Source organism: Amphibalanus amphitrite, unplaced genomic scaffold (assembly GCF_019059575.1).
Source record: "Amphibalanus amphitrite isolate SeventyFive unplaced genomic scaffold, NRLGWU_Aamphi_draft 000769F_arrow, whole genome shotgun sequence".
NCBI classification, from domain to species: Eukaryota; Metazoa; Arthropoda; class Thecostraca; order Balanomorpha; family Balanidae; genus Amphibalanus; species Amphibalanus amphitrite.
Window position 1 is genome coordinate 101006 of NW_024882263.1, and position 26842 is coordinate 127847.

Genomic DNA, 26842 nt, shown 5'->3' on the forward strand with positions numbered 1-26842 from the left:
CTCGCTTTGCACCGTTGCGTGTCACGTTGCTAACTGCATCCCCCGCTCCTGTCAGCACTACAGGCTGCATGAGCATAGTGTAGGAGGCGGAGGGCATGACCCAGCCGTCAACGATCCGTCACTGTCCGTCACAGAGCACCGTCGGGCGTCACCGGGCGTCACCGGCCGTCACCGGGCGTCACCGCGCCGTCCCTGCCACCGCTCCGCACGTCAGGGGGTCCACAGGAGCTCGCGCAGTGCCATGTTCCGCGGGCTGACGCCGCCCCGCCCACCCCAGCTGTTGCACGTCCCAGCGCTCTGCAACAGACGCACTGCGCACTGCTGACTCCGGGGGCGGCTGCACATGTGTGCGGGTGACAGAAGACGAGTGTGTCGCCTGTCAGCGGGTGCAGGTCTCGGAGTGGGGCCAGGTGAGGCGGCGGTAACTCGGGGGCGGACAGCCTGACGACCGGACGGCAGACAGCATGAGGCAGAGAGCAAGAACAGACAGCGCATTATAAAGGGCAAAGAGCAGACAGAAGTTGGGAGAGATACGAGTAGGCAGCATGGGGACAGATCGTGACGAAACAGCGCGCAGGGACGGGGGCGGCCGGGATAAGCGATGCTCGAGTGTTCTGGGACAGACGGCATGGGAGAAGTCCAGTAGGACAGCCACATCGGTACGGGAAGTGACGTGTAGACTGTAGGCAGAAGACAGGCAATTCAGGGGCAGACAGCGCCGGGACAGACGAATGGGAAACGGAGAACATGCAAGGGCGAGAGGAGCTTTTGCTGAGAAACATTGGGTGAGGCGGACCATTCGTTCTTGAGTGATCGGGAGCTTTTTTATTTCGCTTTGCTAAGTTTTTGCCTGTTTTATAATAATTCTACCGTTTGGTTTGCGCTAGTCAGTATCTTGGGCTGGAACTCATCCCGTTGTCCTTTGTTCCTCCTATGTTTTCATTTGCTCAGCTTAGGTAGGTCTGTTTGTTTCTTATCAGACGCTGTAACTCCCCTGACCCTTTCCCCTTTTCGTATCAATCTCATTCAGTCCGTCCCTCCGCTAGTCCCCCGTCCCGTTCCGTCGTCCCATCCCTCCCCTTCCCGTCCCGTCCCTTTCCGTCCCCGGGTCCCGTCCCGTCCCGTCCCGTCCCGTCCCGTCCCGTCCCGTCCCGTCCCGTCCCGTCCCGTCCCGTCCCGTCGGCCGGCCGGCCGCGGAGAGCGGCCGTCGGCCGGCTCCGCCGTCTGCCTTTGACGCCGCCGCCGCCGCCGCCGATATCCCCGATTGAAAGCGGCGACCGACTAAATCATTCGCCACCATGATTGTCGGTTTTGGGCCGCCTTTGACGGCGCGTATCCTTTAGCCGGGCGGTGGCATTGTGCGCGACTAAAAGCCACCTGACGGCCGGGCGGCCATTTCGGAGCAGCCGCGCCGAAAAACGGCCCACAAAGCCGCCCCGTCCGCACCTTTTTCGGTTTGTTGTCGCGTGAAAGAGACCTTACATAAATGGATCTAATTTGGAATTGATAGTCACGCAGGGGCGGCCGGAAAAGTCGATGATATACGAGCGTGAAGACCGGGGCAAATATAATGCAATGGCCGCGTAACGCCGAGCACCCAGCCATGAATGGAAATGGGACGCATTAGTCGGATTAACGCGTGTTGGAGCGTCTGCGGCCGATGGCGGTCTCGGTAGGCTTTGTCGATTCAGAGTGGGATGGTTCGAGATCTGGCTGCTTTCTGTAAATATGAAAGAGAAAGTGTTCACCCCTGCTACTGTCCTCCGCTGGGTATTATTCCGTTCGGTTGGTATCATCTGTCCAGTTCGGTTCGGGACAGTGGTGGGGATATTGTGTTGTGTGCATTATTTTCCACACCGTGATCGCGGGGCTTGCGGTGGGTGGCGGTTATTTATAGGTTTTACGATATATACGGTCACGATACCCGAATATTGAATACTGGAAAGGAAATGGAGGCCTCTATTGTCGACACATAGGTATCTGGTTATGCACTGAATCATACAATCGTAATTTCGCGCTGAATTTATTCAACTGAATTTATTCATCGTTACCCACCGATGACTTTTCGAGTTGTGACGAAGGGTGAATGGAAGGAGAGAGAGAGACTGCAATAAGCTGCGGGCTAGCCATGAAGGGTAGGTCAGGTGGGATGGGCGCCGGTGGACGGTGGACCGGTCGAGAGAAAGAGGACGCCTGTAAGTGCCCGCTGGTGTGAGAGGAGAGCGTGCCCGTGTGAGAGGACGTTTCTCATTGTGCTGTACCGAATTTCACTCGTATGACGCTATATCACTGTCAATGGATACCACGGGCGCAAAATGACCTTTGCAGTCGGCGCGCCCTAAAGCCACAATAAACAAACAGCAGTGTGCGCCTAAAGGTATGCTGTACCGCACATCTCCAGATCTATGTTGTAACGCTGCCGCGAGATGGCACCACTGTGTGCGCCTGAAGGTATACTGTACCGCATTACATGGAAATTATTGACTACATAAATAGTTTAACACTAAACGCAGCAAAAATATACAAAAGTACAAACACACACCTCCTTCAATACCTCATCACCGCCGACCTGCAGGGACCCTCGTAGCTCGCCAGCTTGCATTGCGTGCCGCGCGGCGGTGTTTTTGTCAGCCACTTGTCGGTAATAATTGAACCGGGCCGCCGCTTGCTGACCTAATGGCTGCCACCAAGGATCTGATATTACCGAGCCGTCACGCACGGCGGCCGCCCTAGGGACGACATAATGGCGTCATCTGGGAGTCAGTTCGGCTGGCATTTCCAGCCGGAACAGGGGACAGTGAGAAGAGCGAGCATGTTAGAGATGCAACTCGAAATAGGATCCAGCAATAAATGAGTTTTTTATTCAAGTTTTCAAGTAGAACTATGCAAGTTGTCTCATGAGTAGCATGACACACAGTGAGGGTTACCTAAGTGAGCATATTTCACTGTGTCCCGAGCAGTTGATCGTTTGCTGCATGTTAATTCGTTGTTTCTTGGAACTCGTAGCCGACCACCCCGTCGCTGTCGTCTGCTCGATGATTGTGTCCCTTTAGGCTGTACTGGGCTGGGCCGCCCGCTAATTTACAACCGGGAGGGTTTATTGAATTATAAATTGCTTACACACAAGGCCAAATGTTCTGTCGCGATGATTTATGACGATCCCTATGCAAAGCGAGCTGACTCCTCGCTGGCCTATGTGGGATCAGGGTGTTGCATCCATTCGGTGTACAGTTGACTCGGTAAGCCGGCGGCGCGACCAGCCGCGGCCCGTTAGGCGGCCTGTCCCGGGACGTATATCGTGCCGGGAACCGGTGTCGTGCAATCGACCCATCGGCCGCTATCAGATCGCCGAGATGGGCGATACATGAGCAATGTCGGCCCGGGCGTGTACCGAACACCGGCCCGCCTGCTACCGTGGGGCGCGGTGACACGGCGCCGTGAGCAGCGCCTTTAGAGACGCTCAGGTGTGTGGGGAACACGGGAGGGGAGGGCCTGCAGCGGCGGGTCACCAGTGGACAGGCGAGGGGACCCGGTGGCACAGGACACTGCCGGGAGAGGGCAGGGGCGCGGCGCGGGAACTTCCGGAGGTGTTTTGGAGGTGCGGCTGGTCGTATGTACCACATACATTAGTCCAGGCCCCAGGGGTACCGGTACAGACCGTGCTACGACACATCACATAATGTTCAGACCGCGTTACCCTTTCCCGGGCCGGTGCAGGGGCGGAACTCCCAGACACGCGTCCCGACCACATCGCCCGGGGGTGCCGTCCAAACCAACGGCCGCCGTGATTATATGCTCCGTAATCACAAACAAGAGCAGAACTGCCGGAGGCACCGGACTCACTGCACAATCAAAACAGAGCAGTTCTGTGTGCCTCCCCCCCTCTCTCTCTCTCTCTCTCTCTCTCTCTCTCTCTCTCTCTCTCTCTCTCTCTACATACTCTCTGCTCTAATCCTTCTTCCAACCTACATACATCTACTTCTCTCTGTCATTCATGGCTGACACCCTGCATTCATTTTTCCCTTTGCCCTATTCCTCCCTTACCTCCCCCTCTCCGGTGACCCGACACATGCCGTTCTTTGATCGCTGACAGGCCGGCTGTTCGAGGCTGCTCGCCCCCAGAGAGAGACCCGCCGCCGCCGCCCGGCGCCCGGCGCCCTCAGCCGCCGCCCGGGCACCCATTACCGGCTGCGACCGCCGCCTCATCCATATTCATGTCTTTTCCAGCCTTCCGAGCCGGAACATTATCATTGACGTATTTTTATGGTGCTCGGCAGGGATTAGACTCACTGGCCCGTCGGTCAGGCCGGGCGGCAACGCTCGGCCGGCGAGGGTCCATTGGTCAGACCCGCCGACCGACCCCGGGTCGGGCGATTTGTGGACCGATGACTGACCGCTATCTCTGACCAGTTTATCTGGGCGCGGGCGGACAGTCGGACGAATTCGGCGCGGGGGCGTGTCACGCGTCTCAGCGTCTGGACGTATCGTTGAATTTCGATTTGTTTGTGCCCGGGGAGGGACGCGCGCGCGCCGTGGTGAGAGGCGGGGGGCGTGGTGACCGTTTGGAAGGGGGCGGGGCACGGACGGAATATGGGAAAGCAGGCGGAGCACCAGAAGACAGGCTATTGTTCACCAATGATATCCGAATGGGTGTACTACCCCATCGCTTCAGGTTGTTGTCGCGATGCGCTTTGTATGCATGGCTCCAGTGCCGGGTGAAATATCAGGTCACTCAGTATGTGTAACACGGTGTAATTCATAAGTGAGCATGGCTCCGCTGGCCCCGGATGATGTGATGGGATTCAGAGGGCCCAATCGACAAGCAGAGTCATCTCACTGTGCAGAGGGCAGCAGACATTGACGAAATAGGTACACAGAAACTCTGCCTGTTCGGTCCTTATTGTTCGTGAGCATCTGACGCAACCTCATGTAGGCAAGATAGATAAATTGCCAGTCATGAAAATGTTATCGACTATGATGGATCCGAGAAGGCAACAACAAATAATGACACTGTCCAATTGAAGAGTAATGTATGGATGATACGACAATCAAACTACCCTTTCTGAATGGTTATTCATCATACATTCACATGCGATACTGCATGATGTGCTTTTGACATTGACCTGAAGAAGACGCGCCTCTATCATACATATATCTCATTTCACCGGATGTGAATACGTCTTCAAAAGGAAGTGATACAATAAGCAAGTAATTCCATTTCAAGGACTAATGCCGTACAGTGGATCTTCGATTGAGCCAATGAAAAGGCTGGGCCCATGCAGTTCGCAGGCAATAAAAGGGAACAGTAGCCTCAGAAGACAGCGATAGGCTCATATTACAATGCGATTTGCGAGATCTGCGAGCATCTACACCATCGCCTGTCGTCGCTGAAAGACGTCCCAGGGACGGGCCTCCTTGCAGTTCGGCGAACCCAATCCCGGCCCGATCTAGATCGGCGCGATCTTCGGGAGGGGAGGTCCTCGCGTCTGGGCGCCGAGCGACCCGTCAACGCTACAAGTCTTTCTCCCACCCGACGACCACGCTCTGCACAAAAGTCACGCTGGGGCCGCGGATACGCCATGCAAATGTCATTCACACGGTGGCGATACGTCTGGCCGGTGTGCCGTCACCGGCGCGCCGTCGAATTCATCACGACACCTGTCGGTCAGCTGGAGCGGCCGCCGGGGCGGGCGACGTCAGCCAGCGGCGCGCGGAGGGTCCCGGCTGAGACCGTCGGACGATAGACTCTGATACTCTGCCCGATATACCGCGACTGCCCACTCGCAGACACTGCGAGCGACCCCCGCGGGCAATCTCGCCGGGGTACTCGCTCAGCTCGGCGGCGAGATCGTCCGGCCACGCGTCGCTGGCAGCTCGGGTGTCGGGTCGCCCATCAGTGCCGGGCGGGGCGGCCGGCACCATCCGTCACCCGCGGCGACCCGGCACGTGACCCAGCCGTCAGTCACGTGACCCCAGCCGGCCCTGCGTCGGCTGTCGGGTGGCGGCGCCGGCCCATTTGTAAAATTCATGACCGGCGCGGCGGCGGGGCGGTGTGCTGCGCTGTGGGCCGGCCGAGCCGCCGGCAGGGGCCGTATGGAAATGGTCAGCCTCCTCCACCGGGCCGAGCCGGGCCGGGCCGGGCCGGGCCGGGCCGGGCCGAGCTGAGCCGGGCCGGGCCGAGCTGAGCCGGGCCGAGCCGAGCCGGGCTCGGCGGACCGCCGCTCTGAGGGCGAGCTCAGCGGCGGAGGCGGCGCGGGGGTCCGTCTCCGGTTGGCCGATGGTGGGTGATTATAGTGCGGGGTGGCGAGAAAGGTAATGCTGAATGAAGTGATAACTGGGGCGATTACAGGACATAAGAAGAGATATAACACTTTCCAATTGGTGTCTCTTGAAAGTTCAACACGTCTGTAGCAGATTGCTAGATGTTACGGATTATGTTGTGTTGTTATGTCCGAATCTAAAAGTCCCAACGCATCTCCAAACTCGGTTGTTCAGCAGGTCACCTGACAGATCATGCCGGTCATCGCCAGGTCAGGGCCAGGCAGGCGTCAGAAATCTCGCTGAGGCAGTTCTATTTACAAATCCGCCTGCAGCCCTGCACAAAAAGCAAGCACTCGATCACACCAAACCGATCCAATTTCAGCTCTGCCACCACACCTGCAATATTTAAACTCGACTTGCGAACTCTTCCGTTAGCTGCTCGCCACTAAAGCGTGCAGGAAACATTAGCTCGCGAGCACGGGCCATGGCGCCGAGCGGCGATAACTCGTGCTCTTTACAGGCGAATAACTCGCGCTTTATATTCCTGTTTATGTTGCAGCTCTTCCCGAGTGGCCGCCCCTCGGTGCTCAATCACCGCCAACGTATGTATTATTTCATTACTCTGAAAGTAATACGGCTCATCCGTCGCTGTAGCGCCGCGATATACGGTCGGGCGCCGCGTAATATGGCCGCAATTTACTGCGCTGCCAAATGCGGCTCGGATGGAGGAGCGTGCGCCATGCACCTCTCAGCAAAACCCTGTGTTTAGTGGAATTTAGCTGTAACTAAGAGAGCAATGAAAATCAACATCGCAGGATGGAGGGCGTTCATCACGATTGTTGGTTTCCCGATCCCTGCCGCTTTTCCCCACCCGCGCGTGGTTTTATTTGCATCGGTGGCAGCGTTGCAAACATTTTACATTCAAGAAGCAGCACGGTGTTGCCGGGTACCTCTCGGTGGGTTTTACATGATTGATGCGCCTTCAGATGATCAACTACCCGGCTGGTAGATACCGTAAAATATGTGCCGTCTGGGAGGACGGATGGTTTCCGCGCTGCAATCATCACACCATCGCCGCGCTGCAGCCAAAATGGCCTCTGCGCGGTGGCCGCTCAGTGGGGACCGTTGTGGGTGCTGAGGTGGGGTCGCGGAACAGCGGACAGTGACGAACGGACCCCTGCTGGCAGATAATGCAAAGTGACGGGCTGACGCACGGCCGTCAGACCAAGATAGCGGGTCATTTGCCGGACTGCGGGGCAAGGGATGAATGCGACACGAGTAGCAAGAGTTTTGAGTATTCGGTAGGTAGCCGAAGATGTGTCATATTATGAGATAGTGGCTATTTGTCAAAAGTGCATGCGTCATTGCATATTGCATATCAATAGTTGATTTTCTTTGTTCTAAAAAAAGGAATTGTGCCTCATAACATGTCTGTGGATGAATAGCATTTGAACTTTGAAGGCATTGTTTTCAGGTGCTATCAGTCTGATTTCACATGAAGCGAAGCGAATAACAGCTGGCGACAACCGAGGTTCTAACTGCATTGCGAGATGCAATTTATTCTGAACTGATGTTATGTGGATCAGCGAAGATCAGGCGCCCATGGAACAAAGCCTCAACCGGGAATGTAAAAACGTCCATTTTACATTCAATAATTAAAATAATTTATCATCTTTTAGTTTCCATAAGTACATTCCTCAATTTACCCCTACATTATTCGAGCGCCGTGAAAAGAATCGAACACACCCAATTTAGCACGTTTATACCGACCTGAATACACATTTATACCCACATGGGGATGCCCGTGTGAGCATCGTCCCATCCACAGCACACCGGTCGGTAACAGGACACGCGGACAGCGCGCGGACATCGGGCGGACATCGGGCGGACACATTGCCCGATTGGGTGGCCGTGACGGCCGGGCTGTGACGTGTCCGGTGTCGGTCCGGTCAGTGGGGCGGGGCCACGGCGCCGGGGGGCGGGCCGGCCGGCACCAGCACGGCGGCGGAAAACGCGGCCCGACGGCCGGCCCGGCGCGCGCCCGGTCCGACCGACGGGCCGACGGGCCGGGCGGCGGGCCGACGGCGCACCGACCGGCAGTGACAGCAGGGCACCTGATGAGCTGCGACAGCCGAGTCCCCACGCCGGTCACCCCGTCGCCCGGCCCGGCTGGAACGTAGGGTGGGAGCACAGACAGACGGTCTGTGGGGACGTTCGATTTCAAACCAGGCGTCCAAAAATATTAGGAACTGTGTGTACTCATTTGGTCTCCGATGGATCGGAAGGGGGTTCGTTTGCATTGTTATTTTGTTTGGGTCACTGGAGATTGAAAGTCGACTAACCCACTGCTCTTCTCCAGTTTGAACCTATTTGTTTTGTACTTACCTGATGATTTTTGATGATCACCAATCTATGCCCCCACTGCCGTTCATTTACTTAGTTGGCGAGCTACAACAATATCAAATGGTTCTATTGTTCTTGATATTTTACAGTGTTTGACATTGACACAAAAAACGTCATATCTGCCATAGTTGCGGGCGAATGCAAATGGCATTGGAGCAAGTAGTTTCGAGATCCCTTTCGATATAAATATTACATCGCCGGGACGATTAAGACAATGCAGTGATTCCTTGAACGAAGAGCAATGTAATAAGAACATTGCAATTCAATATCGAGCCCAAGTCTCATCACTTGTCTAAATCGAGTCCAGACTTCTCCAAAGATATCTCAGCTCGGAATCAAGTTGAGCTGGTACGTTGGCGGTGCTCTGAGAGGAGTCGTTCGGACGTCCCCGCTCACATCCAACTCCCGTCACTAACGCGACTCGGCGGCGCGTCTCAATGGCGACAACTGCGGCGCACACAAGACGACAGCGACGCGGCCTTTGTGGCGCCGCGACGGCGGCTAACCTGGCGCATTGTGCGCGCCCACCGCCGCGGAGGGTCGTCAGGCGTGGCGTCGTTTTACCGTGACCGGGCGAGGAAACTCGGAACCCGCCGGCGTCAATGGATGGCGCCGGTTCACGCCTGATTCACGCCTGATTCACGCCCGATTCACGCCTGATTCACGGCCTGATTCACGCCTGATTCACGGCCTGTTCACGCTGATCGACGTAAAAGTCGCCGCTGAATGATCGGCGACCGTTTCCTCACGTGCAGAGGAGTGATAAAGCCGTCTGACGGGGGCCGGGCGGGTATAAGGGCTTCTCATCCTCTCCGTCCTTAGGTAGCTTCGCATCTCTTGTGCTAAAGCCATGTCCACGAAGAAATGCGAGTCACGTTTTTTTGTGTCTGGGGCGAAGTAGAATGGGGCGAAGAAAGTTAGAGTTCAGATAACTACCATGTGCTGTGTTCTTCATTAACAGTAGGTATATGTAAGTAGTAACAGTAGGTACCTACTAAGTACAGCGTATCACGTCATTATATAGCGGCAGTAAGAGCTTCCTCTCCGCTTTGTAACCTGTTGCTTATTAGCTGGTTCCGGAGAGAGTGTTTATAAAACTTGCCGATGCGTTACCGTGTACCTTTGTCTAACAGCCTGCCTACCGTATCAGCCCTTGTCTAATCGTAATCAGGCAGTCGTTGCAGGGGGTCATGACCGCCTTGTTGTAACTACGAGTAAATAGGTCGTGAATCGTGATATCTTAGCAGGAGATTTAGCCGGTACACTGCTGATGTATAAAGGTCTGTGTGCAATCGATATTCGATAACACAAGATGGTTGATGACGGCTGCTGTGCTGTTGATAAATGTTGTAGTTATTATTTTGTAGTGAGACACATATATATCTGAAAAATACAATTGCTGATGTTTCGTGGTATCATGAGTGGTTCCCGTTCTTTTGCATTTTACAGAGCTATTACGCATAGTTGATAACTAAGTTATGAGTACAAACACATCTAAAAGTTGCCTTCCATGTGGCACCCTTTTCCATTTGCCGCTGTTTTTTACGGTCTCCCCTTTTATCCAACTCTGTTTAATCATCTCCCGCTGCTGCGCTCCCTAACCGCACTCGATCCTCCGTCCGCTGATTCAGTTACTGGTTCCCGCTGTCCGGCGGCCCCGGAGACTCATCAGCGCTCGTGTGTCCCCGCCGGAGGGGACCGGCCGTCGGGAGGGGGGAGGGGGGCGCCGATGACCCGGGGTCCCGCAGCGTCGCCGGTGGCGGCCGGCGATAATCCATCAGTAATCGGAGCCTCTCCGCGCCGCCGCCGACGCGGGAGAGGGTGCGGCCCCGACGACAGATCAAAGCCGGGCGCGTGCCACCGTCGTCAGCGACGACACGGCGGAGCCGACGGCAGACGGAGACAGCCCGACGAACCCGACACGAGCCGCCGGAAGGGCAGGGGTGGGGGTGAGGCACCTGTCAGGGAGGACGTGTTTGTTGTCACATCGTTCGCGGCGCCACGCCGGCTGAAAGTGTCTCATCGCAGCCCTGTATGCAGTGAAGTTGTTTGGCGTAGTCCCAAGCTGATTGCTTGGGCCCATGGAGAAATATCTCGTCCGGCTTAGTTAGTCACGAGGAAGGTGATGAACGTATGAGTGTTGTCGGTCGATGAAGTGTTTGAAGAATGTTTGTGTTGTCCTTCTTTTGCAAAACAAACATGTCTATTGTTACCTTCATATTATTATTAGTTTCATTAAATCACCGATGCGTTTATACAATGACAATCATAATACCGTCCAATGCATCTCACAATGACATACACTCACGTCATACACATAGCTTCATCAATCAGCGCACATGGCGACAAACACTCATCACATTGTATCAGTAATCCAGTGGAAGCTATTATGGCGCATTTCACGGGAACACACATGTTTCAATTGTCATACAAAGTTTGAGAACATACCGCACATTGAAATCGAACATCAGGAACTCCTGGGCCAGCAGCTGCATCAGAAAACGAGCACCCTACAACGCCTGGCAGTCGACACGGGTTTGGACACCTTTCCAAACTCCAATCAAAAACTGCACCCCCCCCCCCCCCAAGAAGCTTTTTTCCAGCCACCATTGGGGCCTTTCTCCGATACACAAATGACGGAGGCGCTAGTACCCAACCCTGCAGGCAACCCGCCCCTGAGGAGCGTCAGGGTCACGGGTCCGGCAGTTCGCCGAACGATCACAGTTAACCTGACTGGACATCGTAGTTCAATGACTGCCACCAAAATGCAAGGGCAGTAACGCAGTAACGCACAACTTTTGGCACCAGAACATGTCGCTCCCGAAGGCTGCTCTCCCAGGTATGAATACTACGTTGCAGTGTTGAACTACCATGCAATGGTAAAATGACAAGTGAAGGAAAAGGTTACTAAGAAATTAGATAACGGAGGCATGCAAATGCACTTACGATTCGTTGAAAAGCGTTTTAGACACACCTTTTGAATAATTTGAAGTAGCTGCAACACGGCACTCGTTCGGTGCCGCTGGCTGTATGTATTGCTGTTTCCCATGTTATCCCAGTTTGCTGTCCTCCGTCGCTGCTCCGTTTGATAGTGACGCCGGCGAGTGCACGCTGTGTCCCTCGCTCTGCGACTCCGAGTCCGAGCCCGAGCCCCGCTTCCCGCCCCCGACACTGCCCTCCGCGTGCGTCTTGGAGTGCTTGGCCAGGTGGTCTGACCTCATGAAGCGCTTACTGCACACGGGACACGCGAAGCGCTTCTCGCCGGTGTGGGTGCGCAGGTGACGCTGTAGCTCGTCCGAGCGCGTGAACCTCTTCCCGCAGAAGAGCCAGTTGCAGACGAACGGCCGCTCACCGGTGTGCCAGCGCAGGTGGGCCTTCAGGTGAGACGTCTTGTTGTAGACCTTGCCGCAGCCGGGGATGTGGCACGAGTGGACGCTCTTCTTGCGCAGCTGCAGCGCCGCTGCCGGGCCGAGCCGCTCGGCTTCCGCACAGTTCGGACAGTCACATGTGGCCCGGCCCGTGTAGCGCCTCTGAGAGCGCGAGGAGCCCACAGAGCTGAGGCCGACCCCGAACGGCGAGCCCACCCCGGAGGACATGGTCTGGCCGGGCAGCATCGACTTGTACGAGTCGGAGAGCAGGTGCTGTCCGGAGGAGGCGGCGAGCAGGTGGGCGTTCGAGCCGAGCCCCAGCGACGAGTAGTCGGACGTCACCGGGTACGTCATCTGCGTCATGCCGCCGAACTGGCCGGCGGCGGCGTTGGACATCTCCAGCCAGTTGGCCTGCGCGGCGGCCGCCTGCTGGTGCATGTCCCACCACGAGTTGGCGGCGGCCATCTCGGTCTTGACGCCGCCTCCGGCCGGCCCGGCGGCGGCGAACGGCCACTGCTCGTAGCCGGTCACCGACGGCACGCGGCCGTACATGGAGAGGTGGTGGGCACCCACCGAGTCGCCCTTCAGGCCGGCGTCGGCGCCCGGCGCGCAGAAGTACTCGCCGCCGTTGTAGGTGCCGAGGGAGGCGGGCGCCGCCGCGACGTTCGAGCGCTGGTAAGGGAGCGCGCCGCCCGAGCTGGCTTGACGAGAGTGCGCCGAATGGACGGGGCCTGTTCCTACTCCTCCCCCTCCGCCACCGCCGCCTCCCCCTCCTCCGCCTCCCCCGCCACCCTTACGCCACGGCGTGAATCCCTTTCCGATGGCGGCGTCGGCGAGCGGCGGCGGCGACCGGCTGGTGAGCTTGTTGCACTGAGCGGCCAGCATTGCCAGAGGAGTGCCGCGCAGAGACGGGTGCTCCTGGAACGGGAGAAACGACCGTCAGTTGGGGCTGTTCAGCGGAGCAAACGGTTGGCGAAAAAGCTGCAGAACAGTTAGACTGAGTGGTCTGAAAACCATCATTAGCACTGTGTGTGATCTGGGAGGTTTATGGCATTAAATTCCCACCAGTTAGTTGCACAACCAGCTGGCTAGTACACGCAGAAAGTAACCATCTCAACATAGCCCCATATAATTTCGCGTGTTACGCAGGACCTCCGGTTGTCTCGAAACCTGCCTTCATCGACGCCAGTCTCTATTACCTCGCCTTTCGGCCACCACTCTCCAAGAAATCTGTCCATCTCATGTGTCCGAACTCATCAGGAGGGACTGGGGATTTTAACAGCCCCGGCGGCGCCCCGGGCTGTCTGAGACCCGGCGGTCGGCACTCTCAGATCGGACCGCCGGCGGCTGCCGACACCGCACACAAAGCCCTCCGACACCGCACACAAAGCCCTCCGACACCGCACACAAAGCCCTCCGACACCCTACACAAGGCCTTCTGACCGCACCGCACCGCCCTGCACCACAGCGCACCGCCACCCTGTCCCAGCGGCCTGCATCTCCGCCCCGGCCGCGGTCAGCCGGGTGGGTCTCATCAGGACCGGTCTGGGCTGACGGCGGCGGTGTGGGTCAGCGGCCCGGTGCCGTCGGCAATGCCGATTACCGGCACCAGAAGCCGGCCTCGGACGGCGCCCCGCCGAGAGGGCGGCCGATCGGAAATCATTAGCGCCGCGCCGGCCGGCCGCACGGCACCGCGCGCCGCCGCAGATTTATGAAGAGGTCAGTCGGACGTTTATGTGCGCCGGCCGACGGTGGCGGCTTTGATCGCCGGCTGGCGGCGGCGCCGGTTTGTTAGTGCCGCGCAGGGTAAATCCGGCAAATGGGCCCGGCCGTCGCCGCGCCGGTACTCCGAGATGGTTTTCCTGTTAGACAATGGGTTTCCACTGCCGCCCAGCGGAGAAGCCACCACCAGCGGCGTCGCAATTCGCGGTATCGGGAAATCGATTAGCGCCCGGCGATTGTGTGAAGCCAGCTGTCTGTCCCGCTTCAGGGAAGTGGCGTGCACGTCTCGACGGGATGAGGTTTTCGCGAAGTGAGTCAATCCACACGTGTGGCGAGTTCAACGCTGTTTTGCGTCCGTCAGAACGGTGCGGTGGAATTTCTCTGAGATGGAACCGACTCCATTGAAACAGTTAATGTAAATAGTGTTCCCTTTTCTTTGCATAATCGTATACGGTATCCCGGGCAGCAAACTGTGTAGGAACATCCCAGCATTCCGGAAGACAGCGAATCCAACACCCTCGCGGCGTGTAAAGGCTGGTCTCATTAAAAGTCATTTCACCGTTTCGCAGAAGAGACTCGATTTAGATAAGCATCTGCTGAAAATCGCATTCCCGTTGACGTAAACGCTCATCTTTATGTATGCTCAGATATCAGATGATGATAGATCTAGGTGGTGCACGCACCACCGAAGAGATGCAAACTCAGTTGACCTGAGCTCGACAACAATTACATTTCAAGGCTTCCTGCACATACGGGCACGATCTAGCTTGCGTCGACGTAGACCACTATGGGCCAATTTTGATACCACACACCGACTAAACACCGGAGGTGACTTGGTTTGTACCAATACTCTCATGTCAGCACCTTCAACTCAAGACACTAAGTACGTCAGTCCGACGCATGGACCCGGCGAAGGCAGCTGATGGGTCAGCACTTTCCATCCAACCATTATCTACGACTCGACCGATTCCTGACTGACGGAGGAGTGGTCTGACCGAACGAGGCCCGGCCGAGACCCGATCAAGACCCGACCGAGACCCGATCAAGACCCGACCGAGACTCGATCAGCTCCCGCGCGAGCGCTGACGCTGCTCGGAGAACCGGTCCTGGGGTCGGCCTCCGCCGCGCCGCGGTCGGCGGCGCCTCACGCTCCGCGGTGCTGATGACGGGTGCTGAGAGACCGGCACAGACGCTGCGGCGCAATGCGGCCGGCAAACGGACGTGACCAGACGGGCTCAGGGTGAGCCACGGGACTCGGAAGTCGCTGGGACGTGGCTCGGACGGGGCTTGAGAGTAGCTTTGAATAGATATGGCTTGCTTTGACATGGGTTTCTGATGAATAGCAACGCTAGACGTGGCTCAGAAGTGGCTCAGGCGTGGCACAGGCGTCGTTCTTGCGTGGCTCAGAATTCAGGCATTCAAACATGGTTGGACGGTGGATCTGGTGGCCAGCCGATCTGACCGTTTGACCTGTTACTGAAGGGTAGGGAGCTTCCATCCGCCCGACCCTTCGCACCACAGACCCATCGACCATTCAAGAGACTGCAGAAGGTTCAACCACCCTATGATGAGGCGCGATGACCTGCGAGCGGATGAATACATTTAAGCCTGGCAGCCAATCAACTGACTTGATCAACATCCTGATCATGACAGCAATGCGTGTTGGCGAGCCTTGCAAAACTGCATGTTGTGTCAATGATTATCATCATAAACAGTAGCACTGTGTAGTGTCCACCGCCGTCTCCGGATTCCGATGTATTCTCACAAACTCGCGGTGCAGAACACTAAGGCACTGCCGTGCTGTGCGGCCGGGCGGAGCCTCTCGACTGCTGGCTCTGACTGGAGCCGAGCAGGGTGCGGCCGCCTCACACTCGTATTACCGGGGGCCCGATGCCGAGCCTCGGACACCCGATGCACTAGGTACTCGATACACTACACATTCCCCCCTCTCGCAAAAAAAGGAACAGCATCACTGCGACACGTAGTAGTCCGGTCGTCTACAGACACGGTCGCTTCGCCTGGGACGCTGCACGCTCACATCGGCGGCGTCCGGCGACGGCTCGCAAGCTGTCTCGGTCGACGGGCGAGAAGCAGCGGCGAGCGAGGTCAGCGGGCCAGCGGTGTCGGCCTCGGAAGTCGTGGCGGTCGACGTGGTCTCGCCGGGCCCAGCGGGGGGAGATGCGGAGGGAGACGCCGGCGCGTATGGGAGACGGGCCAGATGGGCGGCGTTCCAGGTCCGGCCGTCAGCCAGACGGTACGTTGCGGGACCGACGCGCCCAGTGACTCGCACCGGAGACGTGAACCGACAGGACGTCTTCGAGCGGTGTCCCTGCCGTCTCACGCAGACGTAGTCGCCCTCAGTGATGCGCGGCGTCGTCACGCCACGGCGGCGGTCGTAGGACCTCTTGTTGGACTGCTGTCGGCGTCGAACTCGAGACGCCACACTGTCGGCTCCTGGTGTTGACGGCTGAATGACAGGCAGGTTCAGCCTCATCTGTCGTCCATGCAGGAGCTCTGACGGTGACTTCCCAGTTGTCGTGTGTGGGGTGGCTCGATACACCGCCAGGCTCTTGCGTACCTCGTCAATGAACGCTGCTGGTGGACAGTCTGTGATCCACGACTTGAACGTTTTGTTGAAGCGCTCTACGGCGGAGTTGCCTCTAGGCCAGTAGACGGACGATTTGGTGTGCTTCACCCCTCGGGCGGCCAGATACGCAGTGAACTCCCTGCTCGTGAACTGGGGCCCATTGTCCGTCACGATCTCGTCGGGATAGCCCTCTTTGGCCCACACAGTTGACACGAACTTGATGACGTCTTCAGTCTCAGTCGATGACGTCAGGCAGACTTCCGCCCATTTGCTTCTGTAGTCAATCAGAGTGATGGCGTAACGGGCAGTCGCTGGTGCTCCGTTGATTGGACCAACGATATCCATTCCCAGTTTCGACCAGGCGCGGTCCGGCAGGTCGACTGGCTGCATGGGCGCAGGCCGTGCGCGCTGGGAGAGGACTGCGTCGCTGTGCTGGCAGCGCTCGCAACTTCGGCACAGCTCCTCCACCTCACGGTTGATGCCGGGCCACCACGCCAGATTCCGCAGCGCCTGTTTCATGCGGACGATTCCGTCGTGCGCGCTGTGCGCCAGCTCCAGGTATCTGCGGCGGAGCTGAACGGGCACAACAACTTGTTGGGCTCCTCTCAGGATGACGTCGTCGTTGCGCACCCACAACTCGTGTCTCATCTTGAAGTACGGCTGGACTTCAACCGGGCAGGCCTTGGCGCTGCTCGGCCAGCCGCGCTTGATCTGATGACGCAGCTGCTGCAGCTCAGGATCAGCAGCTGATGCGGTGCGGACGTCTTGCTCGGTCAGCACGCTCTCTTCATCTGTCAGAAGAGCGATCACCTCTTCTTCAGCGGAGCTGTCTTCATGCAGGTCCGCTTCTTCGGCAGGAACTGGCATCCTGGAGAGGGCGTCTGCTGCAGGAGTTAGGTTCCGGCCAGGCACGTACTGGACTGTGTACGCATACGGCAGCAGGCGTGCCTGCCAACGCGCGATCCTCGCGCCCGCTCTCCCCGAGAAGCTGGGCGAGAGCAGTGTCTGCAGCGCCGAATGATCTGTGCGGAGAGTGAACGGACGTCCCCACAGATACAGTTTCCAGTGTTCCACGGCGAGAACAGCGCTCAGTGCTTCCAGCTCAGACACTGAGTAGCGCTGCTCGGTAGGGGTGAACGCCCGAGACCAGAACGCTACGGCGTTTTCTTCTCCATCGGCGCTCAGCTGCGTGAGTACAGCTCCAGCGCCCTTGCCGCTGCCGTCGGACGTGACGAATGTAGGCAGGCTCTGGTCGAACGGCTTCAGTGTCGGGCTTGCAGCTATCTTCAGCTTGACCTCGTTGAAAGCTCGGTTCGCTGTGTCGTCCCAGACGAACTTGGTGCCCTTCTTCAGCAGCCGGTACAGTGGATGGACGGTCTCGGCGTACCCAGGGACGAACCTGAGAAACCATCCACACATCCCCAGGAACGACTTCAGCTCCTTGGCGTTCTCCGGCGGTGGTGCGTCAGTCACGGCCTTGATCTGTGACTGCAGTGGTGTGACTCCCGACGCAGACAGCGTGAAGCCACAGAAGTCGACAGCTGCTTTGCTGAACACAGACTTCTCTCTGTTGACTGTCAAGTTGGCCTCCTTCAGTCGGGCCATGACGCGCCGAAGACGGTCGTCGTGTTCTTCCTGTGACACTCCCACGACCGCGACGTCGTCCATGTAGTGAACACATCCCGGGATGCCGTCCAGCAGGTTGTCCAGCAATCTCTGGAACGCAGATCCTGCCGAGACCAGACCAAACGGAACCCTCGTGAACCGTCGTAGGCCTCGGTGAGTCAGGAACGTGGTGAGCTGACGGGAAGCAGGCTCCAGCTCCAGCTGATGGTATGCGCTCTGCAGGTCGATAACTGTGAAGATGTTGCCCTTCAGCTGGTCTTGGAGCTCCTCTGCCGTCGGCAGGGGATGAACTTCGGCGATGACCTGTCGATTCAGGTCCCTGAGATCCACGCAGATGCGCAGCTTCCCGTTCCTTTTCCTGCTGACGACCATCGGGTGAACCCAGTCGCTGACTTCGACCGGTTCGATGACTCCTTCCTCCTGGAGTCGGTCCAGCTCGCGGCTGACCTCTTCACGAACAGCATACGGGAGTCGGCGGAGCTTGTGACGCACCGGTACAGCATCAGGACGGAGAACAATCCTGTGCTGGTAGCCACGGACTGTCGTCAGTGAGCATATCTCGCCAGGGTCGGGCTGAGACGGTGGCGGTTCCGGGACTTCTGCGCTCCCAGTGACCGCCAGCTGATCGATTGCCCCACTCGCGGGGTGCAGGTTTACGTCCAACTGCTTCAGCAGGTCCAGTCCCATGACGGCTTCTGCACCGTCGGAATCTATGATGAAGAACTCTGTGTTGGCTCGCCGTCCACGGTAGGTCACCAGCGCTGGCAGCGTGCCAAGCACTTGAAGCTGGTGTCGACCAAAACCGAACAGACGAGCAGACGTTCTATTGAGACGACTGCCTTTGAAGAGACGTCTGGCGATGCCGAGTCCTAAAGCGGACACCGTGGCACCCGTGTCAACTTGCAGATTCACGGTCTGCGTAATACCTGGTACCTCCATCTGTACTTCGCACATCATCTTATCGGTATTTGGTACGGCGCAGCAGAGAACAGTCAGCTCGTGACACCTTCTGTCGTCGTTCCGTTCACCAGACCAGCAGACCACGGCAAAGTGACCCGTCCGCCCACACTGCCTGCACGTGGCCCCGGTAGCGGGACACCGACCGCGCTCATTGTGCTGGCGCCGACCGCAGCTGGGGCACGTGTCCGGTTGCAGCTGGGCAGGTCCGGGGCGACGGTCGGCTTGCAACTGGGCAGGGGCGGGGCGGCGGTCGTCTTGCCGCCGGGCGGGTCGCCAGGGCCGGCGCCCGCGGCGCTGACGAGCGTCAGATATCTGATGCAGTGACTGCGCTCCGTCGGCGGCGGGCCGCGCCGGCCCGGCCATGGCGGTCGCCTCGCGTCGGGATCGCTCGAATGCCTCGGCGATCTCCAGAACGCGGTCCAGGGTCAGGCCCTTATCCTGCAGAAAACGCTCGCGGAGAATCGGATGCACTGTTGCTTCCACGACTTGGTCACGTATCATTGCGTCTGTCATTTGTCCAAACGAGCAGTTTACTGCCAGGCGGCGCAGCGCCGCCACGTAGTCGGCCGTCGGCTCGTGCGACTCTTGCCGTCGCTGCCGGAAGAAGAACCGCTCCGCGATCACGTTGACATGAGGTTCATAAAACTCGGCGAGCTGCCGCTCAGCCGCATGGAACTCGTCTTCGTCTTCTCTCCTCGGCTGGACCGGTAGGGTACGGTACACCCGTTGCGCCTCGGCGCCGACACAGTGCAGAAGGAGAGCCGTCTTCCTCTCCGTGCTGTAGGCCTCACCTCCCAGGGCAGTCAGGTAGTTGTGGAAACTGAAAATCCAGTCACTCCAGGGCAGTGCTGGTTTTCCTGGTCTCGCCAGGAACGGAGTTGGCGGCGACACCCCCTCGACGTTCATCGTCGGTAGTATTCAGGATCTCATCCTCGTCGCCAGATGTAGTGTCCACCGCCGTCTCCGGATTCCGATGTATTCTCACAAACTCGCGGTGCAGAACACTAAGGCACTGCCGTGCTGTGCGGCCGGGCGGAGCCTCTCGACTGCTGGCTCTGACTGGAGCCGAGCAGGGTGCGGCCGCCTCACACTCGTATTACCGGGGGCCCGATGCCGAGCCTCGGACACCCGATGCACTAGGTACTCGATACACTACACACTGCAATGAAAATGAGCTCTAATTCATCGCCATTTAGCGGGTTCAATGCTGAGGCTGGTAATGCTAGCGAAGGCGGCAGCGTTTATGGTACGGTACGAAACTTATTGTCTTCTTAGCAAGTAGGTCAGTTGGATTGGAATCAAAAATGAAGATTTCCTGGTGTCCTGAAAATGGTTAACTGGATGAAAATATCCTACTTAGCTACCAGTTTGCGTGCCCAGCTATGGAATACCGCATTGGTTGCTCGTTGAGGTTTATGAGATATTATGGTAAGGCAGCGCTGGTCATTCATGGAGCCATCAACTGGAAAGAAATGACAGCTACACATGCTATCCATGCTTGGCGCAGCCCTTGTTGAGTTTCTCCATTAAACTCCCGAAATCGCCGAAACACCAGCCAAAAGGGTACACAAAAAGCGACCTTGAGATCGTAACTGAGCCGAACGCCGCGAACGGTCAAAATAATGGAGGGCTTTGGTCTGCGCAAAATACCAGCACTTCGACGAATGAGGTGCTGAAAAAGTTCATGGGGCCATTTACGTGAAATAGTGTGGCGATCGGCAATTATATGTAATGGTAACGAGGTCATTACGGTCATTATTACCCCCTTCAGCTGTTTATGAATATGGATGGTAATGGTTGGTGATTCCCATGCAAGAACATTCCCCGGATACGAGCATTCCGTGCAGATTATAAGAAGGTGCGTGTTTCGATCATCTGTGGTCAGCGGTATTTATGTACTGACTGACTGACTGGCCCAAAGGATAGGCCGTCGACTGCGTGGCGGTGGGCTTATCCTTTGCATAGATTTGGGCTGTAGCTGCTCTTCGCGAGGCTACTTTTCTAGATCAAAATAACACAACGGATACCAGCATCGATTCGAAACTGGCACCTCATCCTTCATTGCTAGAGGAGTGTCTACATAACCACAAAAGGCCACCACATGACCTCATAACCATTAACCGAACCAACAGTATCTACCCTTTATAGCTTTCTCCAGCCATTCAAGTAGGCGGGAGCACCTTCATCTGTTCATGCGTATGCTATGTAGTTGCGCACATCCAGTCGTCAAGAAGGTACAGACAACCCCGGGTGACGGGTCCAATCGACGCTCCTTGGATGGGCCTTCCGGGCTGAAAGTCACTCATAAATGCAGCTCAGAGAGCAGTGTTCATCGCACGTGTTCGGCTATGATGGCTGGATGGCGTGAGCCGAGTACACGTGTTGCCATGGCGACCGTGACGTGACACGCATACTCCGTCCGCAGATGACCGGACGATGACCAGTCAAACCAGTGATAACAAGGTGCAGCAGTAGCAGCGGATAGCCCAGGAGCAGCGCAGATACACCTTGTGTCGCCCGACTAAGTAGGTACACGTAGATCTCCTTCTGCGAGCAGTCTGAAATCAGCCCTGCTCCAGGCCTTCCGCTATGAAGCTTTGCAGGCCTCATACCAGGCCTTTGCATTCTCATCTGCGCCACCAAAACCTACCTGCACCCCATCGGAGCTCATTCCATAGCCCCTGGACGTTTTCAGCTATTTCAGACTTCCACCTCCGTCGACAGTGTGCGTTCATCCCCGGCCGACCGGAACCGACACCGGTCCCATCACGACACGCCGTCCACGCACGAGCGGCTCCAGCGCGTGTACACAGCGCCTCGTCGCGACAAAAAAACGCATCTCTCGTTAGCGCCGTCGGAAGCGACGACAGGACCGGCGGCCACCCCGCGGCGCGCGCACCCGGCACGGTATGTTAACGAGCTAACGATCCCGTCATCGGCGCGTGCCGCGTGGCCAGGCCGCGCAGCCAGAAGGCGAGAAAGGTGTCCGGAATGTGGCCAACGCGGCGCACCTCGCCGCGACGGCTGAGCTGAGGTTTGGGTAGCTCGCGTCAGACGGGGAGAAGTCGCCGGTGACGGAAAACATGAGGAGTGGGGAGGGTGATAAATTGAGACCGCAGGCCAGAGCAGAGGAGCACACGAGGGAGGGAGACAGGCGCGAGGAGCGCGATGTAAGTGACTTGTTACCGAGTGTTATGGTGACGGAAGCGTAGATATTCCTACTATCATCAAGTCGTTTTTCCTAGACGTCCCTCCCCCTTCCACAATCAGTTCAGGCGAGATGGTGAGCGACCTCCTCAATCATCACATCACCTTTTCCCGTGCGGACAATCCCGGATCAGCCCCTGACTGACTCCTAGAGGTCCGCCCACCACCCGTCCCTCCCCAGTCGACCCGGCGCCCCCAGCCCGGTGCCTTTGTGAGTCCGGCTTTATCTGTGGGACAAATTTCGCCACGCTCGGCCGCCGCCAACTGGCAGTGACGCGCCTGTTGGCGGCGTCAGAGCGCCGCTTTGGAGCTGTCACGGCCGCTCAGACTCACTGACGGCTGCTCAATGCGGCGCGGACGCCGCCGAGGCGCCACGGTCGCCGCCGACGCGCCACGATAGCCGCCGACGCGCCACGATAGCCGCCACACAGAGGGGCCGTAACGGAGCGACCGGCGGCCAGAGGACACGGTGTGAGGTGTGTGATCGGAGTGACGTTTGACCACGGCGTGGGTTCGGACTTCGGATATCATCACCTTCAGGATGGTCCTACCGCTTCAGACGCACTTGGAGACGTTCCCTCTAGAAATATATTCCAAACTAACTCACAGAATGGTTCATAGCTTCCAGAATCCAGATACTTCCTCCGATAATCGCTGATCCCAGGGAAGGCCATGTCAGCGGCGCCGCGAGGCTGCTCGTGAGCGGCTGCACGTGCGCCGCCCCGGCTCGGCCCGACTGCCGATGGTATCTAGTTTAACCGGGATGCTATCAGGTGTGACCGCGGTCCGCCGCACGCGTCGCCCGTGTCCGACACGGGCCCCGTGCAGCTTCCAGGCCAGCCCACACGCTAAATGAGCGCCCTGAATAAAACATCGCACGCAGAGCGCGCATATCGGGCCCGGTGCGCGGGCGAGCCGCGCACGGGAGCCGCCGACATCGCGTACCATCGCAGAACAGGGACGGCGCGGCGCCGAACACGTGCAAATTGCCGATATCGCCACCTGATCTGGTAATTTCGCAGTCTTCGACCAAATGTGAGCGATTGGGACAAAAACGGTTACCTCGGAAAAGGACCACACACACTGCACGGCGCAGGGTGCGTAAACGTTCCTCAGTTGGATTCGTTTCCGGTCGGCCTTTGGACAAGTTGTTCACCTAGCAACTACTGGCTCCTTGAACAACAACAAAATTAAACCCATTGAAACAATTTTTGTTTGTTTCTGTCATAACAGCATTCCAGTCGTAGGTAATTCAAAACGTCATGATAAATGTCATTTATGTCATTTAGTCGTTTACGAGACTGGAAGGCAGTTATAGCTTTACAAACTTTTCATGCTGGAATATCAAGCATTCTTTATGTTAAAATGAATCGAAAGTTTTGCCAGCCTATTGGTCTACAAACTAACCATTTCACCCATGTCGGTATCGGTCCACAAACTAACCATTCCACCTACATATCACACCCGGTCCACAAATTAACCATTTTATTCCACCTACATGTCACACCCGGTCCACAAACTAACCTGGCCGGAGCTGTAACGACCGTGACCGCTGCCGATGCCCCATTACCGCTGTCCGCGGCGCCCCCATACCCTCCTCGGCCCGCGCGCCGGCGCCCCGCCGTTTGATCTCCACGGCTGGTGGCCGACAAAGCCGACGGGCCCGGCGCACGAGCGCGGCGCCCCGAGCGCGGGCGCCCGGGCGCCGGGACTCGCGGGCGGCGTGTCATAACTGTTGACATAGGCTCAGTGCGGAGCGCGGCTCAAGAGCGACGGTAAACACCGCAACAAAGCCAGCGGAACGGGCAGGGAGGGTGAATGAGCTGATTGGGAACGGGTGAGATGAGACGGTGGGAAATAATGGGTAAGCACACGATGAGATGTGTTTGGTGAGATGTGATCGAAATAAGTCAAAACGAGGCTAAATGGAAACGCGCTTTAAAAAACAACAACAAAGGACCTGAATGTGCAAACCAAAGCTCATTCCAGTAATTGTAATGGAGACAAGCCAACAGAAAAGAGTGTCAAACTGGTGACCGCTCCAAGAAACGACACTGGACACGATGTCACGAGTAATAGGGATACCATAGCCGACCAGGCCAGGACACATCAGAACTCTTTATCTGATCAATACCAGGCTGGAACATCAAACATGCATATCCGGAGAAATAAAGCTCTCTTGATGCAGTTCAGTCTGCGCTTATGAGGCCGGCTAGTGGCTACTAATAAAAATATCGGAGAAACGGCTGTGCAAAGCCACATTTGAATCGCCAACGCCTGGTATACTTATTGTGCACTGCCAGTAGACGCAAACGCTGCTTGAAGTTGTCATTGTGGAGGAAACTAAGCGTAACTCAGGAATATAAGGTAAGTACGCTGTTAAAGGGAATTCATAGAGCCAAGTACGGTTACTTGTTTTCTTATACGAAAATTTTGGCTATTTCGTTTTAATAATATCTGTAATGCACTGATGTCGCTCAGCATTCACACTTGAATTAAAATCAGCATCGACATAACGAGCTGTTTTCATATAAATAGATGTGATATCGGAGTGGGCACCATTACAGCGTGGGCGGTGTTACCCCTGAAAATGCTAGCTTTTTTAATTGTCCCTAAAATTATAACGATTTAAAATTTCGCTTAATTTATGTTCTAGTATTTGATGAAATTTTCTGAAAATAGTCTTAACTTAAGACAGCAAGGTTAGTGCTACAGGTATTTGGTTTCTCCTGATATGCACGAGAGCTTAGGGATTTGCGGTTCGCCCCACCTTCCCCTAACTTGTTTCATTGCTGAATGCCAAAAGTTCTGGTGGCGCCCATAAATAGAAAAGGCCGCTAATGCCGATCACGGCGGGCCAGGCCTTCATTGCAGAGCCACTCGTGTTTAAAACAAGAACAATAATAAATTAATAATAATACACTGGAAGGACTTGAAACACACCGTAATCTGTCATATTATAGGTACTTACTACTTACATACATGTGTTACCGGCTATCCATTACGCATAATAAGCACCGATCACTGCGCTGGGAACAAAGAGGAGATCGCGCTCCGGCCACTCACCATGGCTTTGTCCAGGCCCTGGGTGTGGCTGTAGATATCGCCTCTGCCGATGTTGAGATCCGTGAGCATCTTCTCACCAGATATCGCCGGAAATTTGTCACAGATAATCCCCGTCTCGGGCCTAATTACAGGTGTTTGATAATTGCGCACCACTCCGCCTGACCGCCCGCACACCAATAATCTGGCGTGTTTGCATGGGAGGGTCGAGTCCGCCCCGGGCCCGCCCCGTCGACTCGGCTCCGCCCTCTGATTGGCTGGAGAGCCAGTCGGGGACCAATCAGGGGCCGAGCTGGCCGGCCTGGCAGTCGTCCTGGCAGCGGCCGGGCGGCTGGAAGGCGCTCTGCTGACATCTACCGAGCAGAGTGTGAACCAGCCGGCGGCTGGCGGCCCGACGCTGTCGGCCGAGTGCTGTCTGAGTTCTGACACATCATTTGTCACCGAGCGGGGTGAGTCGGCGCCAAATTGAGCCTCGGAGACAGCGTTCACGGCACTCTGGAGAGTATGGTGGTGGGACCGCAGCGGTCACACTTGTTTTGTTTCATTGGGTAAGTTTCGGTCTGACGAGCCCATTTCAGGGTCGGAGGGACGTTAGGAGTTGGGAGGGACATTGGCCTGGTCGGCTACCCTGGTGAGTCGTCGCCGTCGGGGCTGAGCCCATCCAGTAGACGGGCCACCCAGCCCCAATAACACTCACTGCACCCGACTACGGGCGTGCTCCTATGGGAGCTTCCCGCATGGGATACAGTTGCCTGTCCAGCCCCGAGCTGGGGGCTGTGGCGTGGAGGAAAAGGATTCGACTTTCCTGAGGATGGGAACGACGGAACGGTCCAAGCATTCACAGGGGCTGTCCTCATTCTGATCAAGTGAAAAACTTTTCCAAATCTTGATAATTATATCCCAATCGTAGCAAGAAGCATTTGGTCCACGCTGAAAGCAAAGTGATAGCGATGCTTTATTTTGGAAATTGGACCAGTAGCTTCGGAGATAGAAGAGAGGCTGTGTAGAAAAGCCACTCGCGTTTTAGAATAAAGATACCCCAGTCATGCGCGAGTAAATGGGAAACTTCCTTACGAGTTGCGAGGGTGTCGCTATTAAATCGTATATGGCTTCCTTTGGTAGTCTCTATTAGAATAAAAAGCAAAACGACTCTTGGCAACAAATAGGTAATGCGAGACTTTCAAGCCATGCAATAAACGTTATCGAGATAGCAAAGGGCTGGAATAAGTGTTCCGTCGATTTGGCAGGACAGCTCTTATCCCAGCCCGTAAGTATATTTATGTGTGAGCTAATAATAATTTTCGCTTGACTAAATCTGCACGAAATATCTTTTACAACAAGTGTCTTCATTTCATGAACTTCTCAGTGTTAAAATCTGCTAATAAATTACCAGTAAAACGCCTTTTCGGGCGACCAGCGCGACGGAGCGAGCGACAGGGTGAGCCAGGGTGAGCGACAGGGTGAGCGACAGGGTGAGCCTGGGTGGGTGACAGGGTGAGCCAGGGTACTTATCCCCCAGCTGACTTCTGCACAGCACCCTACTAACCGGCCTCTAGCGATGTGCCAAATTTGACCGCAATCGACCTAGCCGTTCTCAAGATCTGGAAACGACACCCTGCACGTGCGCACGTGCCAACTGGGTCCC

The 26842-nt window shown here is 56.7% G+C and overlaps 1 protein-coding gene across 1 annotated transcript; it reads right to left on the bottom strand.

The window, feature by feature from the left end:
• Positions 1-11291: 11291 nt before the first annotated feature.
• LOC122365877 (transcription factor Sp9-like) lies at positions 11292-25386 on the bottom strand. Its single transcript, XM_043337474.1, has 2 exons — positions 25201-25386; positions 11292-12950 (listed from the first exon to the last, which is right to left on the bottom strand). The coding sequence occupies exons 1-2, from the start codon at positions 25267-25269 to the stop codon at positions 11715-11717; spliced, it is 1305 nt and encodes a 434-aa protein (XP_043193409.1). The 5' UTR covers positions 25270-25386; the 3' UTR covers positions 11292-11714.
• Positions 25387-26842: the final 1456 nt, after the last annotated feature.